Source organism: Anguilla rostrata, chromosome 19 (genome assembly GCF_018555375.3).
Source record: "Anguilla rostrata isolate EN2019 chromosome 19, ASM1855537v3, whole genome shotgun sequence".
Taxonomy (NCBI): Eukaryota; Metazoa; Chordata; class Actinopteri; order Anguilliformes; family Anguillidae; genus Anguilla; species Anguilla rostrata.
Genome location: NC_057951.1, coordinates 3,254,122 through 3,278,040, shown reverse-complemented (window position 1 = coordinate 3,278,040; position 23,919 = coordinate 3,254,122). Strand labels below are relative to the sequence as shown.

The window sequence follows — 23,919 nt, the reverse complement described above, 5'->3', positions numbered from 1 at the left end:
AAAGCTAGGCTACATCTTAGAAACCATAGCCTAAGATTGCAAAAGCCTAAAACCTATACTTTTGTGTCTCTTATGTGTATTGTGCTCAAGGGGACTATAAAACATGAGGCATTGTGAAAAATTAATTTCTATTTTATATTAATATTATTATTATTATTTCCATTATTTTCCCAATGGATTGCACCAGCCACAACTCAGAGGAATAACAGAGTGGACCAGTAAGATGCTGAGCCCTGCATCTGCACAAACACAAAGAGCTGAAGAGGAGGACCATACCTGAGACTTCCAGAGAGACAGAGCCGATGGTCCTGCTGGTCTCAGGATCGGTCACCTTGTAGACTCCGGCATCCTCCCGTGTCACTCTCCTCAGCAAAAGGGTGTAGTCCTGGGTCAGAAGCTCACATCTCTGAGCACAACGCTCCCCATACCTGGCTGGGCCTTTATTTGCATCGAGCATCAGCACCTCATCTGAACCAAGGCCTGCACTGAATGTTACCCTCACTGGGTCTGCGGTATAGAGCGGTATGGAGAGCAAACCACCGGCCTTCACTGTGAGGTTCTGGGGTGGGTGGCCTGTGATGGCAGGGAATTCATTTACATATTTACATATTTTACATATACATGCATATTTACAGGGGATATGAACACATTATCATTGTAAAAAGGTAAAAATGATACAGGTTATGGCATCCAAAAATTGCTGGTGTCATCTTTCATCAAATCTGCGGTACATCAAGCAATACTTCTGTAAATTATGAAACATTGTTACACTTGCCCTGATTAAAATTACCACATGAAAAAATGAATAATACACACCAGACACACTTATACACCTGAGCTGCTCAGTTGCTCTACAGAACTGAAGATCTAAAGTGAATTTTACCTGTCACAACGAGACTGGCAGAATCTGGATTCCCCCTCTCTTTCGGACTGTTGTAGAAGCACTGGTAGTCGCCTTCATCTGAACATCGTGTCTGTCTGATGGTTAAAGACATGTTTCCATAGACGGCTTGTTCTGGGGAAACTGAAGCTCTGTTCTCGAACCTGGGCCCATATGTGGTGGTGTTCTTAAGGAGCTGGTAAACGTTCTCTCCACCTCTCTTCCAGAGGATATCCAGATCAACAGCACGCGCTTGTATATTAATTTTCCCAAAACAAGGAAGAGTGGCGGACATTCCCATCGCTACGGAAACATCTGATGGTTCTGAGAGAGAGACAGAAAAAGAGAGCGGGAAAGAGAGAGACAGGCAGACAGAGATTTACAAAGTATTCCTGGCATATAGGAATTAACAGCTCAACCATGTTGCTTGGGGTAGATGAAGGCCCTGATGCAGCATACCATCAGGGCCTTCTACTGCATACCACCCAAGGCTTGTGGGTTTTATACAGACTGGAATGATCCTGTCCCCCAAAAAACAATCGTAAGAATAATAATAGTAATATCCTTTGTCAAAAAACTGCTTTTAGGGCTATCAAATCCACAAGCACTAAAAACATTCACTCAATCTGTCAGAACAAAAGCAACATGCACTGACCTCCAATTTCTAGTTTCACATCTGAAAGTATGATCCCAATCCCATCTATGTACTGGCATTTGTAAAAGCCGAGGTCACTGTACACCACAGGCCTGAGGGTGAGGCTGTAGTTTCCCGGATTTTTTAAGTGGAAGGATTCCACCCGTCCCTGGAAGCCGTTTCCAGAGGAAAAGGATCCGGTGTAGAGATCAGCCACGTACAGCCAGTCAGGATACCCATACTGCTGAAAGCGCCACTCCACATCCCTGCTGGGGGCTCCATGGCAGGGGAGAGTGAGGGAACGGCCGATGTTCACAAACATGCGGTCAGAGTAGACTGGAGATGCTGCCAGCAGGGCTAGGGGAGGGAAGTTGGATGTTCAGTCAGCATAAAAGGGAGAAATAATAATAATAATAACTGTATTTATATAGCACCTTTCATACAGAGTATGCAAAAGTGCTGTGACAGATCAACACAGTCATACCACAATATCAGAATAAAACCATATCACCAAAACACAATGGACCATAATCACAACACTGAATAAAACAATAAAAAATGTAATAAAATGAATAAATAAATAAATAAAAGGACTAGAAAAGGGTAGCATTATTTGTATGCCAGGTTAAAAAGATATGTTTTCAACAGTTGTTTAAAAATGTCTACTGAGTCCACCTCTCTAATACCTTTTGGCAGGAGGTTCCATAATTTTGGCACGTAGTGAATGAAGGCGGCTTCCCCAATTTTCTTTTGGGGAACCTTTAGTACATTTAAAAGACCTGCCTCGGAGGACCTAAGGGCTCGTGAGGGGACATGGGACATAGGACACCAGGGACTCTAAAATGTATGGGGGTGCTAAGCCATTAAGAGCCTGAAAAACAAGTAACAAAATTTTAAAGGGAGCCAGTGCAGTGCAGCCAAGACAGGGGTTATATATGCTCTCTCTCCTTTGTTTTTGTTAATCTTCGGTAAATATCACAGGGCTTGGCCTTTCATGTATAAGAGGGAAATCTCACAGGGCTGGACTTTTTATGTATAAGACGGAAATCCCACAGGGCTGGGCTTTTCATGCATAAGAGGGAAATCCCACAGGGCTGGACTTTTCATGCATAAGAGGGAAATCCCACAGGGCTGGACTTTTCATGAATAAGAGAGAAATCTCACAGGACTGGGCCATTCATGCAAAATAATGAATTTATAGTTTAAATCATTTAAATCTAAATTTAGGCTATGTCCACCAATATGGCAGTGAAGCATGAAGTTTTTATTTTATTTTTTTTAATGCACACACACAAGCATATACAATGCTGTAAAAATGTGTTTACCCCCTTCCTGATTTCTTTTATTACTGAATATTTGTCACACTGAATGGTTTCAGATTATTAGACAAAATGTAATATTATACAAAGAAACTAAAACACATATATAATCTTAAATGAATTCCCACTCAAAGTCCATGAGTCTCCTCAGCAGAGTGGATACATGTGGATTGACTGTTGTTGTCTTTTTGTCGGGGACTTAGCCAGTTTAAAAACCGTCTAAAAATCAAGTAGTGTAACTCACTCAGATTGAATCTGATATATATATATATATATATATATATATATATATATATATATACACACACACTACTGCTCAAAAGTTTGGGGTCACCCAGAAAATTTCATGTTTTCCATGAAAACTCAAACTTTTATTTAACAAATGAGTTGCAAAATGAATAGAAAATATAGTCAAGACATTGGCAAGGTTAGAAATAATGATTTTTACTTGAAATAATAATTTTGTCCTTTGCTTTTGTCAAAGAATCCTCCATTTGCAGCAATTACAGCCTTGCAGACCTTTGGCATTCTAGCTGTCAGTTTGTTGAGGTAATCTGAAGAAATTTCACCCCATGCTTCCTGAATCACCTCCCACAAGCTGGATTGGCTTGATGGGCACTTCTTGCATACCATACGGTCAAGCTGCTCCCACAACAGCTCAATAGGGTTGAGATCTGGTGACTGCGCTGGCCACTCCATTATAGACAGAATACCAGCAGACTGCTTCTTCCCTAAATAGTTCTTGCATAGTTTGGAGCTGTGCTTGGGGTCATTGTCCTGTTGTAGGAGGAAATTGGCTCCAATCAAGCGCCGTCCACAGGGTATGGCATGGCGTTGTAAAATGGAGTGATAGCATTCCTTATTCAAGATCCCCTTTACCCTGTACAAATCTCCCACTTTACCAGCACCAAAGCACCCCCAGACCATCACATTTCCTCCACCATGCTTGACAGATGGTGTCAAGCACTCCTCCAGCATCTTTTCATTTGTTCTGCTTCTTACAAATATTCTTCTGTGTGATCCAAACACCTCAAACTTCGATTCGTCTGTCCATAACACTTTTTTCCAATCTTCATCTGTCCAATGTCTGTGTTCTTTTGCCCATCTTAATCTTTTCCTTTTATTGACCAGTCTCAGATATGGCTTTTTCTTTGCTACTCTGCCTAGAAGGCCAGCATCCTGGAGTCGCCTCTTTACTGTTGACGTTGAGACTGGTGTTTTGCGGGTACCATTTAATGAAGCTGCCAGTTGAGGACCTCTAAGGCGTCTTTTTCTCAAACTAGAGACTCTGATGTACTTGTCCTGTTGCTCAGTTGTGCACCGGGGCCCCCCACTTCTCTTTCTATTCTGGTTAGAGCCAGTTTGCGCTGTTCTGTGAAGGGAGTAGTACACACCGTTGTATGAGATCTTCAGTTTCTTGGCAATTTCTCACATGGAATAGCCTTCATTTCTCAGAACAAGAATAGACTGACGAGTTTCAGAAGAAAGTTCTTTTTTTCTGGCCATTTTGAGACTATAATCAAACCCACAAATTCTGATGCTCCAGATACTCAACCAGCCTAAGGAAGGCCAATTTTATTGCTTCTCTAATCAGCACAAAAGTTTTCAGGGGTGCTAACAATTGCACAAGGGTTTTCTAATGATCAATTAGCCTTTTAACATGATAAACTTGGATTAGCTAACACAATGTGCCATTGGAACGCAGGAGTGATGGTTGCTGAAAATGGGCCTCTGTACGCCTATGTAGATAGTGTATTCCATTAAAAATCAGCCGTTTCCAGCTATAAGTTATTTACCACATTAACAATGTCTAGACTGTATTTCTGATCAATTTAATGTTATTTTAATTGAAAAAATTGTGCTTTTCTTTCAAAAATAAGGACATTTCTAAGTGACCCCAAACTTTTGAGCGGTAGTGTATATTGCCAAAGCGTAGGTACAACAAACAATAAACAATGAACAGAATACAACTATGAGTGTGTGTGCATGGTATTTGTGTATGTTAGCTGGTGTAATGTCAAGTGTAATTAGGTGAAACAGTAATTAAAAAGTATACTTAATTAATTTTAAAAAAGTGATTTTGTAATTGCTTATGTGTTATAATGACTTACTGTTAATTAATTACTTACTGTCCCTCAGTGTGTGGCAAGTGGCAGTGTATTGAGCAACCAAAGCCACACATTCTCTCCTCTGTCCCAAGAGGAATGGCAGCTTCTCTACCTCTGATAGTGCCTCAAATTGAGGGCAAACAATCAATGACAACAGAGACCCTCTGGACTATTTCTGATAAGCAAAATAAATAAGTAAATTACGTTAGCTAGCTAGATAGAAAACTATGTCTAGCCAGTATTATGTGGGGTTACCAGTCAAAGAAAAGAACCGTTATTTGGCCAAACTCAAGTGCGATAAAGTTACACTACCAGAAAAACAAGAGCATGACCTTGGCAACGCGCGTGCGTCCGATGAAAGCGTCTATAGTTGGTGCTTGCCATTTACTTCGTATTTTTGAGAGATAACTGGACATCGTTACCTATTAAAATGTAAGTCCTGTAAAAATACACATAATAAACTGTATTTTTAAAAAAACTTCATACATACACATTTAGTCATACTAATACAGCCTTATTTACTGTATCAACTTTAGGACAAGCAATACGCTCGGAATTATTTTATATTTTCATATAGTTGCAAATCAGTTTACGTTTTCCTGTCTGTCGAACGAAGGTGGTCGATAATAGGTGCTCTCACTAGCACTCACTTCGTTTCAGATAACAAACTCATGATAAGCGATAGCTAATAGCTAGCTGACCAGTAACAAGCCTTCAATAGTTATGAACAATTAACTAACTAAATTTATTGTAGCTAGCTAGCTAAACGTAGCTAACATTGTATAAAGTATACACAGTAACGCTAGATCAATGCTAGTAGATACGCTTTAGCTACGTTTTGAACGTCATGATACCTGTTTCCAGTGACTTGACAGCGTTACATTGCCTGATCATTTTTAGTTGTGGTAACCTAGCAAGATGACCCAAACATAAGAGCCACAGTGTTTTTCCATCAATGCATGCTAAACAAATAAATAACCTACAGTAATTGCATTGGCTAAACGTGCTGCCCACTAGCCCCAGTGTCTCATATAATCATAGTTTTTAAGCAACGTCATAGAAAGAGTGCACTTTTTACACAGGAATGTGCATGTAACCAGAATAGTTATGGATTATGCAAGGAATGTATGATGCTCAGCAAGGTGCAATGTCAACACTATCTGTTTCTGCCATGTTTTTCTGGTAGTGTAACGTTATCGCATGAGTTTGGCCAAGTAACGGTTCTTTTTTTCGACTGGTAACCGCAAATAATACTGGTTAGACATAGTTTTAACTAGCTAGCTAACGTAATTTACTTATTTATTTTGCTTGTTATCAGAAATAGTCTAGAGGGACTCTGTTGTTATTGTTTGCGAAAGTCTGCCGGAGGTTAAGTTAGGATAGACGCATGCGCAGTAACGTTTGTTTATGTTCTTACCGTTGAAAGTGTCTATAATCGCAGGGATCGGACCTAACGACGCCACTGCTACTTAACCTCAAACGACCTTCACTTTCAACCTTTGGAAACCAAACACTTTCATTAGTGCCAAATGCATGTGTGTAGCTTACTCACCAAACAGGACGCAAAAACTTGAAAAGTTCATTTCAGGCTGGGAATCACTACTGTTTGACTGTTCGTGCATTCTTCTTCTTCTTCTTTGGTGTTTTACAGCAGTTTGAATCCTGTTTAGTTGCATTACCGCCTCCTTCTGGTCTGGATCTAACCATGTCTTCTTCTTCTTCTTCTTCGGTGTTGTTTACCGGCAGCTTGCATCCTTGAAAGTTGCATTACTGCCATCTTTCGGAGTAAGTTAACTCCTACAGCTTATTGCCTGTCACACTCTTATGAACAGTCCCGTTCCCCGAAGGTAGTTGATAAAACATCTCCTCCCCTGCCCACTAGCACCACACTCCAGTACATCCCTCAATCCTGCTCCTGTTATTCCCAATCTTCCCATCTCCTCCATCATATCCTTCCTTTCCGACCTATATTTATTGCAGTTAATGATAATGTGTTCTGAGGTTTCTGGTACCTGACAGATTTCACAAAGACTGTTTGGATGTTTACCTATAAGATGAAGCGTGCTGCGTAAATTGCTCTGTCCTATTCTTAATCTTGATATTACAACCTCCTCTCTTCTGTTTCCTCCCCTCTTTCTTACACTACTTACTCTATTTTGTATCAGATGTAAATGTCTCCCCCTTCTTTCCTGATCCCAGTGCTGCTGCCATTCTTTATTAATATTTCCCCACACAATGCCCTTTCCCTCTGACTTTGATAACTTGATATTGATTTCAACATTTCCCTTTTTGACTGCTTCTTTTGCCAACATATCTGCTCTCTCGTTTCCCGGGATATCTGAATGTGCTGGGACCCACATGAATGTAACATTTTTCCCTTGCCTAACCACTCTTGAATTGGCGAACAAGATCCTGGTGATTTCTGGCTGTACACGTCTTAATACTTGCAATGGCCGACACAGAATCACTACATATTACTATTTTGTTAACCCTTCCCCGTTCAGCCCATTCTAATGCCATCAATATGGCAAACAAGCAACTGCAGCCCCTGTCGCATCTGTCTGCGGATCCTTTGATCCATCTGTAAAAATCTGAACACTGCCTTTATACTTACAGTCCCTATAGTTATAATATTCACTAACTAAGTCAGCATTCTTATTACTATGCTTAATCTTAAGTAATTCTAGATCTACCCCCACACTTTCTAATTCCCAGACAGGTCTAACAGGCCACACCACAGTTTTGCCAAATTCTTTATCATATACTCCCATATCTCTTGCCACTTGATCTCCTGCCCATCCAAAACTTGATTTTTCCATCCTGTCCTTCTCCCAGCTTGTCTGCAGTACCCTTTTTGTTGGATGACTATCTCCATGCCCCCTTAGATTAACCCAGTAGTTAGCCACCAGCTGCTTCCGACGCAACCACAGTGGCATTTCACCTGCTTCCACTTGGAGTGCACACACTGGGGAAGTTTTAACTGCTCCTAAACACACTCGTAAAGCCCGAGCTTGTATAACATCTAGGTCCGCCAGCACAGATTTTGCTGCTGATCCATATACGATACTTCCATAGTCTAATCTTGATCTAATTAAGGCTACATAAATATATTTCAGAGATGCTATATCAGCTCCCCACTCCAATCCTGCAAGACACCTCATGACATTTATCACTTTCTTACATCTACTAACAACATACCTAATATGCTCCCTCCACCATGGTACCACTTTCTTCTTCATACTACCTTTACTTTTAGGAATGGATTCGAATGCAGCTGTCATTATGCCTTATTTTATTTTGCTGTCAAGTGACTCTATGTCCATTCTATCATTAACTTGACTTAAATATCTATCACTTCCTTCCAGAAATTTCTCCCAATCAGCTTTCCCAAGGATCCATTTCCCACCTGTGTTCTCTATGGTCAATGAGACAGCAATATTTATCTTACACCAGACTGGGTAATGATCACTCCCTATAGTACCTTCTTGGTACACTGTCCAATCACACACTGTTGCTATGTTGTTTGACACAAGTGTAAGATCAAGCACAGACTCTCTCCCTGAATTAACATCTATTCTTGTACTACTGCCATCATTTAAACATACCAAGTTATTTTCATCTAACAACTCTTCTATCACCTGACTATTAGCATCTGTTCTGTCACTCCCCCATAATGTGTTATGTCCATTAAAATCACCACACCAAACCGTGCTACTACCATTCTGCCCTTCTATCTCTTCAAGCTTACTTAACTCTAGCCTTTTGCATGGATTATAGTAATTCACAATCACCAACTCTTTCCTTTCTGCCCACACTTTTACTACCACATACTCTTGCTCATTACCTATACCTATTACTCTGTAAGGGATACCTTGCTTTACAAAAGTGACACATCCTCCTCCTCCCCCCTCTGTCCTATCTCGCCTCACTGCCACATAACCATATAAAACAAAATCCAAATTAGACTTTAACCAGGACTCTTGAATACACACAATGTCTGGTTTTTCTCTCCTACTGGCTACAAACTGCTTGAAATCTTGCCCATTAGCAGCCAGGCTTCTCGCATTCCACTGAAGAATTAACATTATTAGTACAATCAACTCACAAATGCCGTTTCTTGACTTGACTGTACACTGAGTTCATCCCTTACTTCTTCCCATTTTAAACCTATCATATCCAAGTGGTGTACTGCTGCTTTGACGATAACCTGAATCCTTTCCGTTTTAGATTTTATCTCAGCCGTTGCATTTATCACTCCTGCTATGAAAGTCACCAATTTCTTTTTCTCTATCCATGCAGTCTTCTTATCTTGCTTTTCTTTTGCTACCGCTTGTTCTTTGCTACATCCTCCCTCCTTATTCTGTTTTTCCTGTCCTGCCATCTTAATTGCCTCAGCAAATGAGACTTTTTCCTTCCTCCTTATCTCCTGCACCTCCACCTCTCTTCTCAACACTTCACAACCCCAATAAGCCACACTATGATTCCCTCCACAGTTACAGCATTTTGGTCTCACTCCCTCTCCACACTTCCCATACTCATGTTCCCCACCACATCTAGCACACCTTCTCTTCCCTTTGCACACCTTAGCCACATGCCCAAATTCCTGGCAGTTAAAACACCTCATTGGCTTTGGCATGAACTCTCTAACTCTGTATCTCACAAATCCAAAGTATAATTCCTTTGGGAGAACCTTTGTTTCAAACTCAATCAAAACGGTCTCAATCTCTTCTTTCTCCACCCCCCTTGTCATTCTTTTCGCACTTTTAACTAACCTATTCCGCACCCTTAAGTTCTCTACCAGTTGCTTCATGCTAACTACAAGAGGTAATCCAGAAATTACCCCCTTGCACCCACCACCCCTCTGCTCCCCCACTCTTACTACTTTGGCTACTTTAGCTTTTCCAACACTACTCATTTTCTTTGCCTTCTCCATCTGACCTTCATTGTCGCATCCTATAAGCAAATTTCCATCTCCCAAAACTCTTGCATACTTCACTTCTCCAATTTGTCCTCTAATAGTTTTAGTTAGCTTCAGCGGATCGACTTTCTTTACTCCCCCCTCTCCCTCAAATCTCACCACTATATTTATCACTCGTGCCTTCGGGTCCTCCTCCTCCCTCTCGCTCCCCTCACTATCCGTTCCACCTGAGCTAGCTCTGTCCTCTTTTCTCTCTCTTTTACTTCTACTTCCCTTCATGCCTCTATTCCCTCTCACCACCTGCCACTCACTCGCCCCCCTCTCACCTTCCTCCGTGCTGTCACCATCCGTCTCCCTCCCCGCCATTTTGTCAATGATTGTAAGGAGGAGCAGTGCAGGAATACCATTCCGGACCTATGCAGGCCGTCGGTCGATATTCCTACAAAAAGCTCTCCCCGACACCCAAACCTATTGCTACCACGTCCCGACGTCCGCAAAACAAAGTCAATATCATTTAATCACTCAAAATAAAGCCAAACTACGTAAAAAAACAAACAAACAAAAAAAACAAAACAAAAACAAACAAAACAAAACCAGCGTAACACAATTCACCCTTCCAGAGACAAGTTCTATTTTAAACTGTTGCCCGTCGACTCCGCATTAACGTTGACTTGCAGCTATCCAGCTAAAAGAAATCACTGGCGCTTTCCCTATTTTAAACCTTTTAAGGTCTTTCTACACGGCTAACCCCGGCCGGAAATCCCAAGCCGGGATGCGCTCGTGCTTCTCTAAATCCTAATCTTTTCCGAAGTGTCCCCGCCTAACAGTCAAAAGAAAAAACAAAACAGAAGCCATAAACTGTTTGAACTTCGCTCAACCAAAACACCACACCGCTCAACAGATCACAGCACCCGGATGTCGTCCCAGAATCCCCCACCGATCTAACCATGTATTGCTGTCTGGTTCTCTTATATCCTTTTACTTATTCCAGTTGCCCTCAAAAAACGAAATATCTCCTTCTTTCCCTCCACCGTGTCTCCACACTCAAGCAGATCTGTAAACCTTTCCTCCACTCCCAGTCTCCGTAATCCTGTAAACATTACCCTTCTTTCTTGCTCATACTTCCTGCATTCAATCAGGATATGCTCCATTGTTTCTAATTCCTGGCACTGATCGCAATAGCCAGTTGGATGTTTTCCTATAATAAATAGTGTGCTATTCAAGTTGCTGTGACCAATTCTTAATCTACTTATGATTACTTGCTCTTCTATTGGGTCCACTGTTTCTTGCCATTCCTACTTTATTCTGTATTTTATATAAATGTCTTCCTTGCACTATCCCAATGTTGTTGCCATTGTTTGATTACTCCCCTCCAAACTATGCTTTTCCCCTCTGATTTTGAAAGTTTAACATTAAGGTCCACATACTCTCTCCTGACCGCCTCCTTCGCCAACTTATCTGCTTTTTCATTTCCCTGGATTCCTGAATGTGCTGGTACCCACATGAACTTTGTTTTTCCCTTGATTAGTTATCCTTGAATTATTAAACAACAGTTCATATAATATGTCTTGGTGATTACTTCCTGATCCTGTTTTAATGCTTGACAATGCTGATACAGAGTCATTACAGATGAGTATGTTATTTGCCGTCACTCCTTCCACCCACTCTAATCCTAACAGAACTGCAATTAGCTCAACAGCATATGCTCAAATAATCTGACGTTCTCTTATTGATTCCAGTCTGGTGACTGGGAATCACCACTGCAGCCCCAGTCACCTCTGTTATTGGATCCTTTGACCCATCTGTAAAAATCTGTAAATAGTCATTGTAATTCCTGTCCCTATGCATGTAATATTCCTGGACTAAATCTGCTGTTTTATTTCTGTGCTTAATATTCAATAGTTCCATGTCCACACAAGCATTTTGCAACATCCAGACTGGTCTCACAGGCCGCAACACAGTTGGACAAAATTCAATTTCATGAACTTGTATTTGTTCTACAACGTCCTTGCCTACCCATCCAAAGCTTGTTTTTTGTGCTTTTTCTCTCTCCCAACTAGCCTCCAATACCCTCTTAGTTGGATGACTTTCTGTGTGTCCCCTTAGATTTATCCAGTAATTGGCCATCAAATGTTTCCTACGAATCCAGAGCGGCATGTCTCCTGCCTCGTTAGGGTTGTAACTAGGCAGCTGTTTCATAGGTGACTTAGTTGATGCGCCTGTCTTAACGACTAATTGTATTTTTATTTATTTTTATTTTTCCATAGATTGCGTTGTTGCCGTTCTCGTTGTTAGTGTTAATCAGTTTAACCATCAGGGTCCAAGTTGAACTATGCGGTTGTTCCCTGTACTTGGACCGGTACTTCTCTCTAGGGTTTTCGTCATACTTGTTCCTGGTTATGGTTATACACTTTGTTGTACGTCGCTCTGGATAAGAGCGTCTGCCAAATGCCTGTAATGTAATGTAATGTAATGTAATGCCTCAACTTGCAGTACACACACTGGCGCCGTTTTTACTGACCCTAAGCAAATCTTCAGAGCACGAGCCTGCACAACATCCAGGTCTGACAGCACAGTCTTGGCTGCTGAGCCATACACCACACTACCATAATCAATTCTTGCCCGGATTAGCGCTACATATATATATATACTTCAATGACGCTATATCAGCTCCCCATTCCAGCCCAGCAAGACATCTCATAACATTAATGACTTTCTTACTTTTTTCCACTATGCTTTTTATATGCTCTTTCCATGTTAGTCTGGGATCAAAATGTACTCCCAAGAAGCGAACGCATTCTACTCTCTCTAGGTTACTTCCGTATAGGCTAACTTCAGATTCCTTGCTTCCCTGATTTTCTTACTTGTGAAGAACATAATTTTTGTTTTTCCCACAGAGAATTAAAAACCCCATTCTATTCACCATCTTTCCACTCGATTTATCCCTTCTTGTAATTTCTTAACTAGGGCCTATATGTTCTAGGTTCCCTCCTCTCTTCCATAAAGCCCCATCATCTGCAAACAGAGACCTTCCCATGCCTAACGGTATACTTTCAAATATATCATTTATCATGACTGAAAATAACGTAGGACTTTATTAACACTCCCCTGGGGCGTACCATTTTCTACAACATGTTTACCTGAGACCTCTGACCCTATCTTGACCTATCACTTAGAATATCCCTAATCCAAATGAAGATGTTCCCCTCAATTCCCATTTTATGAAGCTTGATTAACAACCCTTCTTTCCATAGCATATCATAAGCCTTTTCCACATCGAAAAATACTGCAGCCACAATCTCTTTATTCACCTGGGGTTTTCTTATCTCATCCTCTAAACACAGAACTGGATCCATTGTGTTCCTGCCTCTCCTAAATCCACTCTGATATGCAGCCATCAGTCCCCCTTTCTCCAGAAAGTGCATGAGCCTCTCATTAACCATCCGTTCCATTAGTTTACATATATGTAACGTTAAAGCAATGGGTCTGTAGTTTCCTGGCTTACTAGGATCTTTCCCAGGCTTTCTGATTGGAATTATAATTGCTTCCTTCCAGCTCATAGGGACTCGCCCCTCCTTCCACACTTTATTTAATCCTCCTTCACGTAAATGTTTAATCATTATATAGCATATTCCATCTTTTCCCGGTGCACTCATTCCTGTTTTGGCTAATGCCCTCTTCATCTCTCCAACAGTAAATGGGACATCTAGTTCATTCCCACTGGTATTCTTTCTCCTTAGTGCATCCATGTTTCCAGCTTTGGTTTTTTCCCTGCCTTGCTTTCCTTCCTCATTCAGATTGTAGGAACTGTGTACTGTAACAAAAGTTTTTTAAAGTAATTCAGCCTTTTCTTTATTGGTTATTGCCACTTCATTTCCGGTGCTCAGGACAGGGTAGTTCCATTCCCTCCTATCTCCTCCCATTTTCTTTATCATCCCCCAAACTTCTCCTATCTGAGTGGTGTTCCCAATTGACCCACAGAACTTCCTCCAATATGACCTCTTTGTCTGTCTTATCGTTTTCTTAACCATTGCCTGGGCTTTTTTGTACTGGACCAAATGCTGAAAATTATGGGATCCTCTGACCAGTTTAAATGCCTTGTTCCTACTCTTCATTGCTTGTTTGCACTTATCATCCCATAAGGTACTAATTTCCTCTTTGTCCTACCTGCACTTTTAGGAATACAACTTATTGCAGCTGTCATTATACCCTGCAATATTTTGCAGTTACTCATTTCTATACTCATATTGTCTCAAATCTGTTGTAGATGTTTATCACTTTCAGTCATGAAATTTCCCCAGTTAGCTTTTCCAAAAATCCATTTACCACCTGTGTTCTCTGTATTCTGTACCATTACTATATTTATTTTACTGTATATTGGATAATGGTCACTGCCTATGGTCCCTTCCTGATACACATCCCATTCGCACAATGCGCTAAGGTATTGGTTACTAACGTCAGATCTATTACAGACTCCTTTCCTGTGTTCACATCTATCCTTGTGTTTCTGCCATCATTAATACAGACAAGGTGTTTTCCATCCAACAACTCTTCCACTACCTGCCCATTGTAATCTGTTTATCACTCCCCCACAACGTATTATGTGCAATGAAGTCTCCACACCACACAATGCTTCTTCTATTTAATCCTTCTATGTCTTCCAGTCTGCCGAGTTCTAATTTCCTGCATGGATTATAGAAATGTATAACCACCAGGTTCTTCCTTTCTGCCCACACTTCAATACCCACACACTCCAACTCATTTCCACTATCAATATTTCTATAAGGAATGCCCTCCTTTACAAAGGTGACACAACCCCCTCCTGCCCCATCCTTCCTGTCCCGCCTGATTGCCACGTATCCATTTATTATAAAATCTAAACTTGGTTTTAACCATGACTCCTGGATACACAGCAGGACTGGTTTTTCCTTCTGACTATAAATGAACTTCTTAAAATCCTGGCCATTAGCAATCAAGCTTCTTGCGTTCCACTGGAGAATTAACATTGCAACTACTATAACCCAATACAGTGTGTTTCTTGACTTGCCTGAACACTTAACTCCTCCCTGACTTCCTCCCATTTTAACCCTCTTATACCCAGGTGATGCACAGCGGCTTTGACAATAATCTTGATTCTTTCCGTTTTTGAATTTACATCCGCAGTTGCGTTTATAACTCCCGCTATAAACGTCATCAGTTTCTTTTTCTCTATCAACAACTTCTTTTCCACCTCTTGCATTATACTTGCCGCCGTTTGCTCTTTCCCTCCCCCCTGCTTGTCTTTCAGTTTCTCCTGTCCTGCCATCTTAGCTGCCTCGGCATAAGATACTTTCTCTTTTGTTCTAACCTTCTGTACTGCAACCTCGCACTTCATTGCTTCACATCCCCAGTACGCAACACTATGTTCACCTCCACAGTTACAGCATTTCGGTTTTATACCTGAGCCACACTTTCCATATTCATGATCACCACCGCACCTTGCACATCTTCTCTTGCCCTTGCACACCTTAGCTATGTGCCCAAACTCCTGGCAATTTTTTGGTTTTGGGACAAATTCCCTCACATTATATTTAATAAATCCGAAAAAAATTTCTTTTGGGATATCTTTGGCATCAAACTCAATCAGCACTGTTTCTGTATCTTTTTTCTCGGCTCCTCTTGTCATTCTTTTAACATTTTTAACTTTACTGTTACGCACTTTCAAGTTTTCCGCTAACTCCTTCATACTTACACTAAGGGGGATCCCTGTTATCACCCCCTTACACCCATTGAGACTCGACTCTCCAACTTTCACTGTTTTTGCGACTTTAACTTTTCCTATACACAGTAGCTTTCTCGCCTTTTCTACTTGGTTCTCAGAGTTACATCCAATTAGCAAGTTACCATCCCCTAGCACTCTCGCAAACTTGACTTCACCTACCTGTGCTCTGATTAAATATGTGAGTCTAAGCGGGTCCGTTTTCTTCACTCCACCTTCTCCCTCAAACCTCACCACAACATTAAGGGATCCTGTCTTTGAACTCCTTGCCTCATCCTCCCGTCCCTCACTCTCTGTTTCTCCTAGATTACCGTCACTCTTTTTCTTCCTCTTAGCCGTCCGACGCCCACCTCCCTTCCCCACCTGTTCCCATTCACCCCCATACCCCTCCTCCTCATTCAACTCCATGCTGTTATAGCTGTCTTCATCTACCTCCTTCCCCGCCATGTTACCACAGTCAACGAGAAGCAGCGTGAGAGTCTCGCTACCGGACCTATACAGGCCATCGGCCGACACTCCCACCCTTTACTCCTCACTCGACCGACTACCGATTACCAAATCTAACACTCAATCAATTTATTCCAGCGAACCAGTAAGAAGCAAACTTCAAAACTTCCCGCCGCGCCGCACTTCCAAACCGCCGTTTTCCCTGTTTCAAAAAACCCGCTTCACCTGACAATCAGTGGCTGCAGTAGTCAGCTACCTACTCCTAGCTACCGCAAACACTCCCCGAACTGGCGCTTTCCCGATTTAATCCTTTTAAAGGTCTTTCTACACGGCTAACCCCGGCCGGAAATCCCAAACCGGGATGCGCTCGTGCTTCTCTAAATCCTAATCCTTCCAGAAGTGTCCGCACCTAACAGTCAAAAGAAAAAAACAAAACAAAAGCCATAAACTGTTTGAATTTCGCTGCCTTGCCGGCTCGACAATCTCCCGACCAGCCAACCTAAAACCGTCGGAAATTTATCATGTGACCAAGTCGTATTTACGAGCTGTTTGCGTTCGGGCGGGTTCGAAGCAGACTTTGGGCTGGATTCTCCCCTGGACCAAGCTGGGGAATCTCCACCAGGAGAATCGAAAGCACGTGACCTCCATGTAGAGGACCCAATGAAAAAGTTGGAAGGACCGGAAATTGTGTAATCTCTACACCACGAACGGAGCTCATGTGACCCAATTTATTATAATTTTCTTTTAAAGAACCTTCATTGAAATGTATGAAAAGTTCTTTACAAATATAAATGGCATGGTACAATATTAAACACTTCTTTTTCAGACAACAGACAAGCATCATATAACAATCACATGTAAAACAATAGAGGGGAAATAAAAGTAAATAAAATAAAAAAATAAAAAAAGGGAGAGTAGTCTGAGGGGTTCTCTGCAAGTTTAAGTTCCTCTGTTAAGTTACAGAGTTTCAAAGAATTCTTCTTCCCAATAAATTTCAGTGATAAGAAGTAATGACACAGCTCCTTGTGAAATATGTAGAAATTCGGTTGTGTTTTCAGGAATCTATTCTTATGTAAAAATAATTTTCCAAGAATAATAATTATGTTAATTGCTAAGTCATGTGTCTTTCATAAATATACCAAAAATCACATTTTCTTTTAATTCAGAGAAATTGTCAAATTTAGGAAATAACCAGTCATGCAAATCTTCCCAGAAGGCACTAGCAAATTTACATTCATAAAATAAATGTTCTGTTGTTTCAATGTGTTCATCACAAAATGAGCAATTGTTACGATCTAGACCAAATCGACGTCTTAAAAGTTCTCCGGAAGGATATATTCCATTAAGAATTTTAAAATGGACTTCCTTCGTTTTTGGTGCAATTGGAAACTTCAAAAATTTTGTTCTTAATTTCTCAGCTTCATCTTTGGAAAAATATTGCAAGATTGAGTTTCTGTTTGATGAAAAAGGATATAATTCCTTGACAAAGGCTTTCCGAATTGTGGCGTTCGGCTATTTTAGATTAGTGAGAGCATGTCCATTCACCAAAAGTTTAGGAAGATAAGGATTTACATTACTTTGATATAAGTTATAAGACATCACAATGATAGATTGTGGGATTGCTTTGACATTATCATGCTGTTTCGGCCATTTAACTTATATTTTGAACAAAAAATCTCATAAGGTATAATGTTTCTGGTATTTTCCAATAAGTGCATTACAGACCATATTCCTTTCTCTAGCCAATTTTTGTAGAATAAAGATTTATTCCGAAGTACCACATAACTGCAATTCCACAATGGGGTATTATGGGGACTATGTTATGTTTGTAGATAATTTTCCAATATAGTAATAGGCTACCTGTTGATGAAACGCAGATAATTTAACAGGGAGCTTTTTTAAGTCATAATCACATCGAAGGAGGAGGTTGATGCCTCCTAGTTTCATAAAAATTTTGCTTGGGATATGAAACCAAAAGCTGTTTTCATTTTTCAAAAAGGATCTTAGCCAATTTATTTTAATAGTACCATTAATACACTCAATATCAATGGCTTTTCGCCCCCCTCCTCATACTCTTTAACCATAATTCCTTTCCTAATATAATGTGTTTTTCTTTTCCAAATATAATTAAAGTTAGCCTGGTTAATAGCTTTTAATGCATTTTTGGGAAGTGACATTGAGTAAGCTGGGTAAATGAATCTTGAGATGCACTCCATTTTTGTAAGAAAAATTCAGCCAATAATAGAGAGGTCTAAGATTTACATTTATCTAAATTATTCCAAATGTTGAGATTATCTAGTGTATTATTATCCTTTGTAATGTGTATGCCTAGGTATTTATTGGTTGATTTAATAGGGATATTATGAAATGTCGCCAAAGACCCCAAACCTTCTAGAAAAAGATAATTTGTCCCCCACAAAGACATAATAAGAAAGGCAAAAACGCATCGCAACAAAATTATGACTAACAACAAAGTCCAACCATTGGACATACAATTTTGTCGAAAGATATAGACGGAGAACACGCTTATGCAAACATGGAGATCACGCTCGCTAGCAATAAGCGTGAATTGGTCGATTCTGCTTCTAACACGCCCTCTAAACGTCATGCGGGTAATAAAATGAAATCAAAAACGGCCGAAACAATCACAGAAGTTTCTAATGCGGCCATTTTAGAAGCCATTAATTCATTGGGAACCAGAGCAGATGGACAGTTGGAAGAGCTCAGCATTCAAATGAGACACACCAGACTGATATATCGTAAATGCACATAAACAGGTGTGAGTGTCTCCAGAGAAGAGATAACTGCCTTTTAAGGTAAACATGAGTTGCGTTCAAGTTCAGCGAACGTTCATGGCGAACATGTTTTCTTTGAACAGTTGGATTTGAACGGCTTTTTACGAACATTCCAAATTGTTTGCATTAAACATAAACAGACATGGTGACGAGAGCGTTTGTACTCACAGCCGCTTGTGTGATCATCGATGATTTTCTGGATGATCATATTTTGGATGTAGTCCCGCTAGTACATAACGTGCTGCAACCTAACTAACGTTAGTTGCAAGTGAAAGGGCTTCCGGTAGAGTCGAGGGTTATGTGACCGAAGTCATGCTTATTTACGACGACTTTACCTTTCGGTCACACTTCCGCATGCAGAGACCTACAGTTGAGGTATAGCAAACTATAAGGCGTATTTCTTGTGTGTGTGTGTCGTATGATTATCTGCTTATATAAGTAAACATATCATATAGTGAAATATTAAGTGTGTATAGACAAGTTTATACAGTTTAAAGCATTTGTAATCATGAAAAAGCCTTACTAAGACACTTTATGTTGGTTTTTCCTTTAATTTGTCACCCGTCTGTATATTGAATGGGGCAGTTTGAAGTGGGGCAATTAGTGTGTGGGGGGTAATTATATAATTATAATGAGTGGGTAGTTATATTGGGTTTATTAGTGCTTGTTGGGCAGTTATTGTGAGTGGTGTACAGCTACAGCGGGTTATTAGTGAGTGTGGGGCAGTAATAGTTGGTGGAGAAGTTACTGAGTCTGGAGTAGCCATAGTGGGGTAGTTGGTGAGTGTGGGGTAGTTTTAGAGGTGAGTGGGTTAGCTGTCATGGGGTAGTTAATAATATTGGGTAGTTATGATGAGTAAGGAATCTGTAGTAGGGAAATGAGTGAGTGTGTAGTAGTTATGGTAAGTGCAGTGAGTGGAGCAGTTGTAATTTGTAGCCAGTTTCATATAAGTCAAATCAGCATTCAGTCTCCCTTCTTCACTCATTTTAGAAACTGTACCAGGAACTCAGGCCACACCTAGCCCACTACACTGAGCCGACAGTTGAAGTTCGGATATTGTCAACGTTGTGGCTTCTGGCAAACAAGGAGTGCTTTCAGGGGGTGGCTGATCGCTTCAGGGTCAGCAAAGGCAGTTTGCACCACTACTTTATTCAAGTAGTGGATGCCATGATTGCACTGATGCCAGGATACACCTGTTGGCCTGACCAGTACCCTGCTCTAGCAGAGAGGTTTGAAAGAAAGGCTGGCTTCCCAGGAGTGGTTGGATGTGTAGATGGCACTCACATTCCAATCAAAGGGCCATCACAATACCGCGATGCATATATTAATAGGAAAGGCCCGTGTGTGACAACCAGTTGCGGTTCACACACATTTTTACAGGCAATGCTGGGTCTGTACATGATGCACGAGTGTACCGAAACAGTGACATCAAACAACTGCCGGACTCCAACCCTCTCCCTGAAAGATTCCACCTTTTGGGTGATTCGGTGTACCCATTAAATTGCAACATGCTTGTCCCTTATAGGGACAATGGGCACCTCATAGAGCTTCAGAAGCACTTTAACCATGTGCACAGCTCAACCAGGGTCCATATTGAGCATGCCTTTGGGCTCCTTAAGTGCAAGTGGAGGAGACTGCACTACCTCGATATGTCCCTACTTGAGAAAATCCCTAGTGTTGTAGCGAGTACATGTGCACTGCACTATTTTGTGCTTATCAATGAGGGACTCGACGAAGATGCTGACCCTACAGCAGAGGAGAATGCTGTCCATACAACAGATGACATTGCTGCACCAGACAACACAAGGGGGGGCACAGAGGAGAGCAGCAGACCAGAAGAGGGAAGATATTGCTAGAAATGTATAATTAGACCAAATCTTAAAATTCAAATAATAAAAAAACCTTTGGGTTAAGTACTTTAAATTAAAAATATTTTTTTTTCAACCTGAATCTCCATTGTCTTGCCCCCCCCCCCCCCCCCACAATATCAATAACCAATCACACAGGAAATAAACATTTATTTTTGATTCAAATATACTGTACTTTCAGATTAGAGAAATAATCATATCCAAGCAACAGAGCAGAGTATTTTATTTGGATTGATGCGCTACTTACTTTTCTCCATTTGTGAAAAATATTGGCACATTATTAGCCAATTAATTTTGCAATGAATCGGTGGTGTAACGCTTAGGAAAAATAATTAAGATATTGCAGGCTAATTTATTTCAGCCTCTGAAGGCTTTGTTCCACATTTCGACATTTACAATACATTTATCAGAAATGTCTGTTGAACTTTTATCTTTTATTGACTTGGAGACAATACTAAATGAATTGTATGCAACAGCCCATTAGCTTATTAACAGCTTGTCGTAGGTAAAAGTGAATTGTAATTAAGAATAAACAAGAATAACAACATCCTTCTATATTCAACCTTCTTCATTCAGTCTTCCTTTCATTGGTGTCACTAATTTTCTCACAGAGAAATATGCAGCTTAACAGATGAACTTTCAAGAACTCAGTCAGTCAAAGGGGTCAGTGGTGCATAAGACAAGGCTCCATCATTCTGGTTTGACTGGAACCATCAAAATTATGGGCAATGTGAGAGCCACACGTTTTGAGTCCACCAGACCGATTTTGCTACTCTTTTTCATCTCTTTCTGGTCTTTCTCTAGATCAGCTTCTGCTGACTACATTCTCTGGAAAGGGCGCTTGTCTGTGATTGCGAATTTTGTTTCCGTTTCATAGTTTTTTTAAATCAGTGGAACGTGCAACTTGTTTCAGGTTAACACTGTCACCTTGTGCATTGGTAATGGTAAGGAACTTGGAACCTCTTTAGCGTGGCTGATGGTCTCCATGGTAACAGGGACATAAAATACATAAAAACAGAGCAGGTTTATTTTAAGTCTAGGAAATGACTTCAGAAACCCATGTGAGAGCAACGTGCGTGTCGTTTTATCATCAGGAAGTTGACGCCCTCTCTTCAGAACAGTTTGTACAATCGACTGAGACGGAAAAGGATATCCGCTTTGAGGTGGAACACAGCAACAAATCTGTATGTGGCACAGACTGTGTACAGGCCCCATGCCACAGGATCTTTCTCTATGGCCACCTTCACAGCTGGCAGGTTCCTTCACAGGTTTGAGATGTTTGCTTTTGTGAAAGCAATCTCATGTCCTTCACATCCTAATGAAAAACAGCAAGGCTATCAAGTGGCTCTTACAAGTCCTTTTCTTTAAATGGGTAGACTTACAGTCACTTTGAGGCAGTCCACTGCAAGCGAAGTAGTAGCTGCATGGGGCATCGCTGCACGATTAGCACAGCTTACAAATGCAGATCTAGAGGTCTGCACATAGGGCACCTCGTCTGCAGCATCTCTGGAGACCAGTGCCAGCCGGTGGGCAGCACAGACACTAGATAAGGCCATGTGTTGGGCAGCTGCTTGGCAACTCCATTCTGCCACCCTGTTCAAATACTTGAAATTATGGTGCCCCCTTAATGGTTTAAATAACATGTTACTTGGAATATCAGAGAAAAGTTATATTGTATTTAAAATAATTTAACTTAAAACACACTTTTTTAAAACAAATGGGTTGAAGACTACCTGTCGTCACTGAAATGCCGTCAGTGCCCAAACCGAACACACGGTCGCCTGCGTTACCTTCTTGTTTCCACCACTCCTCTCACAGCCTCATCAATGCTGTCGGCCTTCCCGTCTTAAATAATAATAAATTATTAGGTGTAGCCACCTTCCTAGCAATAATAAGGCAAAGTGAACAAGAACAAGATAAAAAAAATTCACCAATGCATGCATTATCTTCAAAAAATGAAATTCTCTGGAACATAGTTACAGACTATCAATTACTTCACACTGAATGCATTTGAACTACAGCACAGCTACCCTAAAGAGATGTATGAACTACATCTTGAGTAAGTGTAGTGTGCGATACTACAATTACTCAAATGTAGTATAAAAACTTTGTAAAATATATAGATAAATAAATAGATAAAATTTTAAAAACATTACTGGTAACTTGTGCAGCCAGCCATCTTTTTGCATGTGGGGAGAACCAGCAGTGTGTCGGCAGTTGACAATTATAGTGGAGCAGAGTGCGGATTAAAGGGAAAGGAGAAAGAGGCGGTATTTGGTCAAAGGAGTTTGGAAGAAAATATTTTAGGGCCAAAAGCAGTAGTAGTGTAGTTCCTGTAGTTGACTACACCTCAAAATGACAAAAAATGACTACTACAACCACTACACAAATTTGAATGTAGTTGAACTACCGGTAAACTGCGGCAAAATGTCATGAAACTAGGAGTTTAACAGCATGTATTTAAACTACCTCCCAGACACTGCATATCAGAAGAATTATACCTTTTGGCATTGACCTTCCCCCTCCTTATAATTCATAACACTATTGCATTGTGTTAAATCAATTGTAATTGGGTGGTGTATAGCCATTGTCTGTTTTAGGGAGACATTTGAGTTAAACACCGAGAAGGTTTTCAGTACCACATCGGCCTTTCACAGAGCAAAACAAACTTAATTCATCCATAAAAAAAAATGTTAGCTCTGAATCAGCGAGGTAGGCCAACCAAAACAGTTAATAAATTATTCAAAATTTCAGTTGCAATGTCCATGTAATTTACAAAACAGTCCAGTTTGCATGCGTTTCTCCGTGTTTGATATTTCGTTAAATCCCGTTTCATTCAGTTCGTAATTGCAATACGGTATTTCTTTTTTTCCCCAGAGTCAGTTCATTGCAGTCCACAATTCAACAACAAAATACATTTTCCTTTTCAAACACACTTTAGCTGTTAGAAAAAAAAAGATCAAAAACCGAAGTAACAGGGCTTCAGTGCGGAGCGTTCCACACCCGCCGCTCGCTCAACAAACACCACTCAATTAGCGAAATAACCCGTAAAAATCAAAGAAACCAACAAAGAAAAAATAATTAAATCAGCACTTATCGTCCCGTCCCGTCAGTCAGTCGTAGGCGTTTCTGTCCGAACCCAGGCTGTACCCTGCGCAATTTGGGAGTTTTGGCTTTTGCTTGTAGAGTTTG

General features: G+C 40.6%; 1 protein-coding gene across 1 annotated transcript in view; it reads right to left on the bottom strand.

Moving 5' to 3' along the window:
• The window catches only part of LOC135245440 (uncharacterized), a 158,572-nt gene that overhangs the window by 104,057 nt on the left and 30,596 nt on the right, over positions 1 to 23,919 (bottom strand). Inside the window, exons 10-12 of the mRNA XM_064318485.1 lie at positions 1,536 to 1,871; positions 884 to 1,204; positions 277 to 573 (exon numbers count right to left, since the gene is read on the bottom strand). Coding sequence (XP_064174555.1) covers positions 277 to 573; positions 884 to 1,204; positions 1,536 to 1,871 — 954 coding nt within the window. The remainder of the gene's footprint in view (positions 1 to 276; positions 574 to 883; positions 1,205 to 1,535; positions 1,872 to 23,919) is intronic.